At 38.0% G+C, this 12,256-nt stretch overlaps 1 protein-coding gene across 3 annotated transcripts in view; it reads left to right on the top strand.

Annotated features, from left to right (window-relative positions):
• Window positions 1-12,256, top strand: part of grin2db (glutamate receptor, ionotropic, N-methyl D-aspartate 2D, b) — a 98,077-nt gene that overhangs the window by 75,120 nt on the left and 10,701 nt on the right. For 2 of the 3 annotated variants that reach the window (XM_032559085.1, XM_032559084.1), the window contains exons 13-15: window positions 3,398-3,467; window positions 3,564-3,681; window positions 11,809-12,044. In XM_032559085.1, the coding sequence (XP_032414976.1) occupies window positions 3,398-3,467; window positions 3,564-3,681; window positions 11,809-12,044 (424 nt within the window). The remainder of the gene's footprint in view (window positions 1-3,397; window positions 3,468-3,563; window positions 3,682-11,808; window positions 12,045-12,256) is intronic. The other variant, XR_004338767.1, reaches the window with a different exon arrangement.

The raw sequence follows: 12,256 nt of genomic DNA, 5'->3' as shown, positions 1-12,256 counted from the left end.
AATAAAAGACAACTCTTGACAATTGGGATTTTAAACAAACTTGGTGTTTCAGCATTTTTGCAGTTTTCTGGAAGTTTGTTCCAGATTATAAAACTGAATGCTGCCTCTCCATGTTGGGTCATGTTGTGGGGATGCAGAGTAGAGTTGAACCAGTAGACTTGAGTGGCATGGAAGGTTGATACAATGACAAAAGATCTTTTATATATTTTGATTCTGATGAGATGATGTACTGCATTTTTCTAGTGTTAGTGAGACGTGAGCGTTCTGGATAAGGTGCAGCTTCCTAATTTACTTTTTAGGCAGACCTGTGAAGACACTGTTGCAGTAATCAATTTTACTAAAGATAAATGCACGGTGGAGTTTCTCAAGATCTTGTTGGAACATTATCTCTAAAATACTGAAAATTTTCTTCAGATGATGAAAGACCGACTTTGTAATTGTCTCTATGTGTCCCTGAGTGTCCAAGTCAAGGATCGTGCACCCAGACTTTGGGCCTTATTAGTACAAGCTGAAGTTGTTTGCTGACTGACTGTTAATTTTTTCCTCTGTTGATCCAGAAATTATTACTTCAGTTTTGTTTCCTGTTCAGCTGAGGGAAATTATGGCACATCCATTCATTGATTTGTTTTAGGCATTTGCTTAGCACTTCAGTGGGTTCATAGTCACTTTGTGTAGTTGTACTGTATAGCTGTGTATCATCTGCATAGCTATGGTGACTAATCATATTTCTTGTCATAGAAATGCGATTTCTATGACAAGAAGTGGGAAACTATATCAATTAATTAATAATTAATTTATCAAATAATATTTAACCTCAGTGCATATGCATGGAAAATAGAACTAAACATGAATATGCAGTTGGCATCCAGGCTATATGAAAATTGTCTTGTGACACAGCAAGACAATGTTGTGTGGCCAGAGGCTGTGCTAAACATTGATTGAATTATATTATAATTTACTGCAGCCACAGCTAAGCATCTAGGCTAACACCTATGTCACACTACTACATTTAGCCTTTTGTTTCAATGTCCTTCAACATGATGCCATTGAAAATAAAGGACAGTGCACAACAACGGCATCAAACATTGTGACAGAAAAGATTACGGCACAGGCTGCATAAAGTCAATGGGCAATGCTCTTGAATGATCATTTCTGTGATCCTTTTTGAACAGATTCTATCCAAACACTTTTGACATAACTATCCAAAGATGGAGTCCAGTCATCTGTGCTGTCTCAGCACACTTAAGCTAATGTGTGTTAAATGTGCTATTTGAAGCAAGTTAATTGATTAGATGCACCATGGTGCTCACAGTATGCATTCCTCTTTACATTCGCGTTTTGCCTATCCATGCAATTAACACTGTGGAATATACAATTAGATTACCAGATAAACCAGCCTCCCACTGATTATTTGAACATGTTGAAAACTGCTGTCACTTGAACGCTGCAGCCTTCATATCATGTATATCAGACATGCCCCACCACAGCAGAAACAACTCAGATGCAACTTAGATGACACAGCAATGACCCAATAAAACTTATAGATACTTCACTCTACTGCAGAATGTTAAAGTAAAACTTAAACCATCACTAGCTGTCACCAGTGGTTGTTACTCACAGAGCTTTGGAGACGTCATAGAAAAATACTACAATATAATGCAGCACTCTGTGAATTACGCAACATTGATCTGCAGTAATTCCCCAATGAGTGCATCAAAAGCCTTACCCAAACGAACATCACAGGTGTTAATGTCCCACTAAATCGCATTCATTTCCTCATATTTAGAAGCACATAAGAGATATTTAAAAAATAAAATAAAATAAAATCTTTGAAATACATCATGGCAAGCCAGGAAATGTTTCCATTCTTACATGGATAGAAAATCTATCGTAAGATGGTTACTCAAATACAGTTTATTGGTTGTTGTTGGTAAATCTATTTTTACTTGGCTTGACAGCCACTTTTAAAACTCAGAAGTACAACAACACTGTCTCAAACCATTAACATATTAATATTGTTCATAATGGTGTTTTTGTGAAGAAATATGTGTGAACAGTTTGCATTCGTTTAACTAAAGCCATAACTTCACAGCTAAATGTTATATCAAAACAACACTTTTTCCCAACACTTCAGAAAGCTGTTTTGAGGAATACAGTTTATTCAAACCCTGACATTAAACTAATACATCTGTACTTTTAGACATTCAGAATTGAGCATTTATGTAACAGAGATTTTCACTCATTTTTAATATTTCTACATTAAGGAATCTGTACAAGTGAAGATAGAAAATGTAAATTTACCCCAAAGTAATACTAAGTAACAAATCTATCATTTGTGCTACAATCTATAATTTAAAGTTGTTTTGGCATCCGGTATTTTTGGTTAATCTTTCTGTGATTTATGGTGCAGATTGTAGTGATCACAGCAACCAGATGGTGCAGATATAACCTGCTTTTATTTCTTGCTTTTTTTCATCTTTTATGTTCTCCCATTCACACAAACAGACCATCATCTAGAAAGGCATTCTTTTCAACTCCAACTAAAATTTCACATCTTTTGTCACACATCATGCTTTGCTGCACAAATTCTCCCACCTTTGTTTTTTCCCTGTGCACCTTCACAGCTATCTCTCCACACATACAGTGTGAGCAGCGTTTCCCTTCTTCAGTTTTCCCGCAGATTTTCCATCACTCGTCATGTGTTGGTTAATCCCAATTTACTTGATCCTAAGCCTCTGTCGTGATCCACACTGCTTTGACACCACAATTATAACTCAGCGTTAACATGTACTGACTGTATGAAACTCAAGCTTTTCTCTTGGAGGATTTTTTTCCCCTGCTGCCTATTGCTTACATTTTTTTTTTGCTCTTTAGTTGCCCTTTTTGTGCTATAGTTCGTTTCTCCATCTCTTATTTTGATCCATTCTTTCCCCTCCTTGTGCGCTTTCTCTGTGTGTCTGTATTTAAACTTTATAATCCTCCTCACTCTCTGCCTCTATCCCATGTCTTTTCCACCCTGAAGTGTGTAAATCTGTCCCCCCTTTCTCTGTCGCTCCCTGTCACTGCACCCTTCATTTCGTAAATCTCCTCAACCCCCTCTGCCGTCTTCCTCTTACTCACAGATCCTCACCTGATTTCTCCCTTATTTTATTCTCCTTGTGTTTTCAGTCTTGCTGCCAAACCTGCTTTACTATTCCACCCTTTCTGCCTTTCCTTGTTGTTATTTAACGTTTTATGCCCCCTCTATCATTCCTCTTTCCTTGTCTGCTATATATTTTTGCACCCCAGCTGTCTTCTGAAGCACATTGCAGAGATATACCTCCCGTCAGTCTCGCCATCCTAGTTCCACCTCTCTTACATTAAATGATGAATGAATTTTGCCTTTACTCTTTCACAGGAAGCTGGATGCTTTTATTTATGATGCTGCAGTGTTAAACTATATGGCCAGGAAGGACGAAGGTTGTAAGGTAACGACTGAGGCACAGATACACATGCTTTTGTTGTTTTTTTTTTTGCTTGGCATTATGTGTTTTTCAGTATTTGCATGTTGTCCTTTCTTCAAGGTGATGACCATAGGCTCGGGGAAGGTTTTTGCCACCACAGGCTACGGTATCGCCCTGCACAAAAACTCACGTTGGAAACGTCCTCTTGACCTGGCCCTGCTGCAGCTAGTGGGAGATGGTAAGACCTATGGAGGAAGGGGAAGGTTTTAATGAAAATAATGAGCACCATGACTGGCTTATAGGGAAGGTTGTGGCTAAGACAATAAGGTTGAGAAAAGAGTGACAGCCTAGCATGAGAGTAGGGGGTGAATAGAGGACACAGGGGGTAGATGAATGAGAAGATGTCGAGGGGAAAATATGGGGCATGTGACAGCGGAAAGGTGTTTTGATTGTGACAGAGGGCATAATGATGTGTAGGGAAGGGCTGATGAGACTTTTAAAAAGGTTTGTGAGCCTCTTTATTGGGTTGAAGACAGGATGATAAATAAAAGGGAGAGAGGAATATCATTTGCTTGGTGGTAAATGTTCTCTTCGTCTATCCATTCCTTTGTACTTGTCTTGCTCTTTTGTGCTTTCCCTTTTCCTCTTCTTGCTATTGCAAAAGAAAAAAGGGATTTACTTGAGTGAGTCACAGTTGTAAAAAGTCACTTCTTGTTTGTTGACAGATTTTCAGAAATACAGATTATTTCAGACTGACAGGCTGAGGGACAAAAAGAAGCACCTGAAAATACTCTGATTTGATGGAGCAGCAAACCGAGGAAGCATATATACTGGATTAATAATTTATTGATAGCTGCAGTACCTTGCAAAAGTTTTCATACCCTTTGAGTATATTTGGGTTTTATGCGATATACCAACACCAAGCAGCTTTTCACACCAACGAATTGGTTATTCCTTATTCCTTTTTGCACAATGATTTAGTCTGTCAGATTGTATAGAGAGCATCGGCGAACATCAATTTTCGAGTCTTTCCAGGCTCTCTCTTTGAGTGAGGTCACCCTATTAGATCAATATACATTGATTTAAAGCACTTCATTGCAGCTCTGGTTCTATGTTTAAGATAATGTTCCTGTTAGAAGGTGGACCTCCATATGTTCTCCTATCAATTCTGGAAAATTCTCTCTTCCTCCTGATAAAGCAAACCTGCAGCATGACGTGGCCACCACTATGATTAGCCATGAGGATGGTGTGTTCAGGATGATGTTCATTCTCATCTCTTCCAGTTACCGTGAGGCTCTTGGATAGCTTTGAAGTTGTTTCCATCTTCAGATAATGGATTGGTTTACAACCTAACCCTCCTTAAAACTTCTCCATAGTTTCTTCCCTGACCTATCTGTTGTGTTCTTTGGTCTCAGTCAAGCTGTTTGTTCACTAATGTTCACAGCCTAGCAGGAGTTATACTGACACAGAACTTAAATCTACTTTCTAATTAGGTGACTTCACAAGCAATGCACTTCATTGTATGGTCTACAACATATAAAATCTACACATGTTTGAAGCTGCAATGTGAAAAAAAATGTGACAAAGTTCAAGGCATGTGAATTCTTATGCAAGGCCCTGTATGAGACTATCACAATATGCTGTTTAATTGTATCTACAAGTGGGACACTCATGTTTGACAGAGGGAATCTGTTTTTAGTAACGGTTGTCAGTACACTAATGCTTGATTATCATATAACACAGTCTGCCACACACATTTATTGTCTCCATTGGATGGAGCTTGTTTGGCTTCTCCTCATGCTTTAAATCAGCTTTGCTTATGGCATGGCGGACAAAGCCCTTTAGCTGTTTCTGGCATGCCGACGCTTGAGCTGCTTACCCTCTGATAATGCCAATTTGGTGCCAAGATCTATTAAAATAAGACTGGCATCTGGAGCTGAATTGCTCGACCTGGAAATGCGTGCCTGTGTGTGTGCGAGGCAAGGAAAAACAGAGACCCCACTAGCCCTGACATATGCTGCTTCTTCTCATTCCTTTGGTTTTGTGTTGTAAAAGTTCTGAACATCAGCTGTGTACATAGATGGATCTAGTTTTTGCAAGGCATTGCTGGAGTAGATTATTAAAGAAGAATATTAGTTTCTTTGGATGTGGAAAGATTGGAGGAAGGGGCTCACATTCATCATGCCCTCGAAGGCTGCATCTTTTTAACGACATCTGAAGATCTCAGAAGTTTCACCTTTCACCAGACCGAGTTGTGTCACGGAGTTGCATCATTATAGCTCCATGCCTTGTGGAGCTGTATCATTTTACCAGTGAATTAAAGGATGTATGAAGACTTTTAAACCCTATAAATCTACTGTTCTTCTTGTTGCTGTCTCTGGTGATTTACACCACTGCTTTAAGAGATGGCGCACTGATCTTGCTACATCTTTGCTGTTTTCCTACTTAAAAAGAAAAATAGCTGAGTAGTAAGAATTACTCCCCCCTACATTTTATCAGATCCACTCTTTTTTTGCATCCCATCATAACTTTGATTTCTTGAATATATTATTCAGTGAGTAGATATTAAAATGCGAGAAGATGATGTTCAGCTCTTGGCCAGCAGGATTTTTATTTAATTTTTATTCAGAAATCTTGTGATGAATGCAGAGAGGTTTGTCATGGTGAGATAAAAGCGCAGCATTGTACAGGTCATGGTTTACTGATCAGCTACTGCGAGGCTCGGTGTCTCTGGATGTGTGTGGCATCCAGCCACATCTGGCATACCGCAAAATGCAAACATGCTCGCTGGTGCTTGCACATTTACATATGCAAGCGTGCCACACACACAGCCGCTGATACAGTGTCCTTTATTGAACATGTTTGTGGTAAACGGCAGGCTTTGCATTTCTAACGTTGCCAGCCCTACCTGAGCTTGTCTGCCAGAAACAACATACGTGGAGAGAGAATGTGATACACCTGCCAGATTTGGCAAGCTTAAGTTGGCTGTGACTGAGAGGTGGGAACAACTGCCATCTCAAAGGTTAAGGTGTGGGTGGTAGGGGTTGGAGGTAAGACCGTAAGAAGCAGTGGGCCGCTCTTGCATGAAAAAGGACAGGGTATTATGCTCATCATGCTCACATGGGAACATAACTCATCAATCGACAGCAAATAGGGTGCTCATATATGCTCTTTCTAATGCTGCCCTGGGCAACTGACCATATGGCCCATACAAAAAAAATGCTGCTGATGAGGAGAATCTCAGATTTAAAAGATGAACAACTAGGAATAAACAACAGCCGATGCAAGAAAGGAAACATGTGGCTCAAGAAAATCACTCAGATTTTCTCAGTTGAGGACAGAAATATGACTTAATCTGCACCCTTCAGTCAGACCCCTGTTGTTTTCACATTAGTGCACAGAGCCACTTCTGGGGGCCTGTGACAAATTCATATTTTATTGCAGTTGTAAAATCTTACACTTAAAAATGCTTTAAAAGAGTGTATTCTGTGAGGAAAAAGTAAGCCTTAAGAAGAACTGACAAGGGAGGTAAAATAGTTTTTTCCGAATCTCAATGAACTGCAGCAAAAGCAAGTGTAATGAAAGATGACGAGGAACTGGGTGCTTTGACTATATTATACTTATAATTCAGTTTTTCATCTATATACCATCCAGATATATTTAGTATGAAACAATGGATAAACTTCTGAGAACACACCCAATCCCTACTGATAAGGCCAAGAAAGAATTGCGATGGCCGAGTCTGATTCTCTTTAGATCAAATCAGAAAAACTTTGAAATACCAGAGATTCAAAAATAAAATAGGTGCTCTGGCAGAAAACCTAAAAAGGGTCAACACCCTGTCTTTCAAAATAACATTGACCCAAAAGATGCGGTAAAATCAATACATAAATTATTTACCAGATACAAAATCAATTTTCTTCCTCGACTGTTTCAGTCCAGAGACCTGAATCCTATAGAAAACTAAGGTGGGTCAGTGTGGAAGTGAATAGGAAATGTCAACAATCCTTTTCTCTTTGACCTTGAGGATAAAGATTATGAAGCCACCAATACTTAGTTATAAAAGTACAGTACAAAAAGAAAAAAAAAAAGCATTAGGTGTCCATCTCCACTGCATTTTTGTGAATATTTCTAAAGCCGGAGCTGTTAGTAATAATAAAAAAACAAAACATGCATGCCCCCCTGAAGTTACAACACCGAAAAGAAAACCCCAATTTGAAATTCTGATATGACTTCAATGCATTCAAAGCTCAGTAAAACTGCATTAATAAACAGCTTATTTGCACTTTTTGTGAATCATTAAATATTCTCAAACTCTCACCAAAATTCTGCATACATCTGTCAGATTTAGATTTAAAACTAGTTTTATTTTCCAAAAAGTTTGTTTCTGATTGGAAATGAGACAGGCATCAATGAAAACGTAAAAGGAGTGGAGTATCTAAGTATTTCAAAAGAAGACATGTTTTTTTTTTTTTGCATTTTATTTTTATTAATATTTTGACCCTTTTCAATAATCAGTGAAAGAAATCTTTATTTTTTCATTACAACTTTCAGGTCTCTATTATGAAGTTGACCAGTTATTTGTGTATTTCTGGTAATTTAATGATTTAACTTTGGTAATGAGCTCTACATCTTTCAGATTTTAAGGACTTCTTGCAATAATTCAAATATTTAGCTCCCTTGATTATGCATCATATTTAAGTTACTCCAAATCATTAATAATAATATACAAAGACAAAACATGTTGGTAAATTTAGAAGATTCTTTTAAACCTAAATCATGAATAGCTTTAAACTTGTACTGCTAACAGCAACCAGCTTGGTCAGCAACTGCAAGAGTCTACAAAATGTATTGTTTTCCTATTGGTTTAAGATGAGTTTCATGTTAGTCCCAGTTTTAATTTCCACTTTTGATCGCAGCCTGAGTACCCAGAGGTGCTTCTTAGTTCACTATCCTCTGCTTCCAGTTCTCCTGAGAGGTTTCCAAAATATTTTCTACTGCACCTCCCTTTTAAGTAGTGTCATGAAGGAAAGATTAATGCGCTTATCTTACTTATTATTTTCGCTGCTCCGGCCTTTTAGTTAATATCAAAATTTCCCCAGAGTCCACCTGAAGGCAACCCAGGTACCACCAGTGGTACTTGTACCACAGATTGAAAACCATGCAGAACTAAATATTATCTCATTTTTATTTATTTTCTTTAAGAAAATATTTATTTTGAAAAGGGGGTTGTATAAAGATATAACAGCAGGGTTATCGATATTTGAATTAAGATTCATTTGTTAAAACAAACTAAAGAAATTCTTTCAGTCAAGATTAATTTTCAGCAATAACAGATTAATTTATTTTAAGGTTTTTCAAACATCCTTACCAAGGTGCTAATAAACATGGCTGGCAATGAGTTTGTGTTTGTTTGGTTGTGCCAGAGACATGAAGCTGTTACCTGCGTCTGCCAGTGGGCTGCAGCAGCACTATATCCATCTGTTGCTGTAGCTGGAGGCCACGGCTGATTGGCTAATGATGTTCTACAGAAGACATATTAGCCATATCACACAGATGACTGAATCGGCTTCAACTAAGCCTTGCAAGCAGAGCTAATGATGGCTGGAATATAAAGCCAAGACCTTTTTTTATGGCGCAGTGTAGTGTTGCAAGTAAATCCATGACCTGTCAGCTTTTAATGCCCACTATAGCCAGTAAAACGTAATATATTTCAGAAAAAGCAACATGCAGTAAAAGCAACCTTCAGGCCTTATTTTTGCAGTGCAGCTTATGCTAGCATAGGTAATATTGTACCATATAGCTCTCATTACCAGTTCTGTGCCTTCTTGATTCAAATGTGTATCATATACAGCATCCTATGGCTGTCTGTCACTATGGTTACACCAGCAACCCGTGCAGCCAATCACAGCACTTACAGGGAAACCCAGGTTTGATACCAGTTAGATCAAAAATGAGAAAAAAAAACAAAAACAGAGTTGTGGTTAAAGAGGCTGTGCTTTGTTCCTTGTAGCGCAAAAGATGAGAATCTTAATTCCTCTCATAAGCCACCACCTGGATGGTGGTTCTGACCACCCTTCCAGGACATTTTTTCCTTCTCTGCCTGTTTTTCTTTCCTTCCTCAGCCAATTTTCTCTCTAATTCCCATTTTATCCTTTCCTTTTCTCTCCACTCATACTTTCCAAGCTGAGGAGTGCTCCATTCTTTGTCACGATGACACAAATTCAGCCTCTCATCCTCCATCTATGTTCCGCTTCTTTCAGCAACGTCTAACTCTCTCTGTCTGTCTCATTTCCCCTGACGCCTCCGTGGACGGAGAAAGAATGCCGCTCGCTCTTCGTTTTTACAGGGCATTCTTCCCAACTCTCTCATTACCCCTCACCGTCTTGTCCACGCTTGTTCCGCCTATCCAAGCATCACTGTGGCTCCTGGTCTTCCTTTCTGCTCCTCTCTTCATTTACTCTCGGTTACAATGTTGAGATTAGGTTGTCGATGCCATTTTAGTTCTTGGTCTTACTTCATTGTTTTAGACTCTCCATCCCTCTTTTTCTAAGTCATCGTTGTCTTTGTTATACGAAACACACTGCTTTATTTTACTGACCTATGACCATGAGCAGTCACCTTGAATAAACGACACACAACAAGCAAGGCCCCATTTTGCATTGCTTTTTGTTTTTCTTTAAATTCTGTTTATATTCTTCTTTTGCTACCGTTTTTCATTTTATAGAACTCAACATCTTAGAATCTAGAGAAATTTCTTCATCCAAAGGTGTCCAATGATAAATGTAGAAAAAAAAATAGAATAAGAGAACTTTCATCCATTCATCTGTAGTCTAGACCCACTTATTCATGCAGCATTTGTACCAACTGCATTGCTGTGCAGCCCCTAAGGAGATAAGGCAGTTTCAGAAAATGATCATATCGATTATACCATTGCCTAGAATTTGTTTTATTCTCTCTGCTTGTATTTGCTCAAAGACACTGTATTTTATAACTGCCAACTATCCAACATAACAACTCTCATTCCAAATATCAAGGCTTTGATCTTAAGAAAGCAAATGTGTGAACTAAGATCTGTAATTGCAGTCTTTGTTGACCCCCTTAGTACCATCATGTCAGTGCAGTCATGATTTGGCATTAGTTTGTTTTTTTGCCCTTTAAACCTAATTATTGCACACGCAGTAATACTGAATAACAGCTAGACCTGAAAGATGAAGCTAAATTGAACAAAGAGGCAGGAGGACTCACAATAAGCACTTTCTTTGGTAATGCTAAAATCCAGTTAGCCTCTATAATTTTGGTCACAAGGGGGTGAAAGCAACACAATGTTCTGATTTAAAAATTATCTTAATTCTGTTTAATTTGTTATTTAACAAAATAGTCAATTAAAACATTTCTGTTGTTCTTTTGGTCACTTTTCAGCAGAATGGTCTGAGAGAATTGTTAGAAGCTGCAACATTGGAACAGCGGAAGATCACTCATGTTATAAAACTCTAAAATGTATTTAAGAAGCCAAATACGCAAAAGAAAGTTCAAATTGAGTTAATTCAAATAGTTATTTGACCACCAACTTTGAATTAGCTTACCCTGGTAAATTGAGGGAGATGTGTATTTTTGATTCACACCGGGCAGTAGTCAAGGTCATGTAAATTTTTTTAATTGAATTAGGAAAAATCTTTTTGTACACTATAAATGACTTCTGACATCCAGTCAGCCATGATTGCTTCATACAAAACTCACAGAAAACATTGTTCAACAGAGTTCTACAGAGAACTTAATGTTTTAACGTTGCAATGTCAGTTTCAGTTTTGACCATAATTGTGAAGAACTTGATTGGAATCAATACTTTGTAGATCATAGAATTTCCGATGTCACACATTGAAAGTTAGCTCTGCATAACTACTTTTGGACAAAAAGATCAACCTCGATTGTTCTTTAAGCTCAAAAGGACACACCACAGATCTTAATACAATACAGACAGACAAATATCTGGATTGTCTTGTTCATTGCAAATATCTGTTCAAACAGGTAATTTGCTAGGTTTTTTCCAACCAATTGTACTCGTCAAACCTCTGTTTTTATTTCCAAGTCAAATATCCAATGTCATTTTATTGATCTATCTATATTATTTTATCTTGGTTTTCTTTATCTGGAAAATTATTGGGCTCAGAACAGGAAAGGATTTATAGCTGAACTTCACTATTTATTCTATCAAAACAACCTTTTTCTCCTAACATGATCCTTTTCCACTTCTTTCTCTTGTCTGTTATGCTTTTATTTTTTTATGCTTCTCTGTATTTTCCTTCTTCATCTCGTTCTCCTCCATCATTCTAACCTTTTGTCCTTTATCCATTTTGCTCCCCAGATGAGATTGAAATGCTGGAGCGCCTCTGGCTGTCAGGTATCTGCCATAATGACAAAATTGAGGTGATGAGCAGTAAACTGGACATTGACAACATGGCTGGGGTCTTCTACATGCTTCTGGTGGCTATGGGCCTCAGTCTGCTGGTGTTTGCATGGGAACATTTAGTCTACTGGAAACTGCGCCACTGTATGGCCACTAGTTCTGGGAAGTTGGACTTTCTCTTGGCAATTAGCAGAGTAAGTATTTGTCTGCTGCTGATATTTGTTTTTTAACTTTCACCATTTTTGTATGTCACACTCACTAGCATTTCATATGTCACCATTTTGATGTGAAAGCACAGATATGTCTACAGTGCAATAACTTTCAAATTTCATATATTTTTGCTGTTTTGACACTGAAAATGTCTCTGATTTGTTGCCATATCTGGCATCAAACATATTTAGATGCC

This window comes from Xiphophorus hellerii, chromosome 3 (assembly GCF_003331165.1).
Source record: "Xiphophorus hellerii strain 12219 chromosome 3, Xiphophorus_hellerii-4.1, whole genome shotgun sequence".
NCBI classification, from domain to species: domain Eukaryota; kingdom Metazoa; phylum Chordata; class Actinopteri; order Cyprinodontiformes; family Poeciliidae; genus Xiphophorus; species Xiphophorus hellerii.
This window is presented reverse-complemented; position numbering and strand designations above follow the sequence as displayed.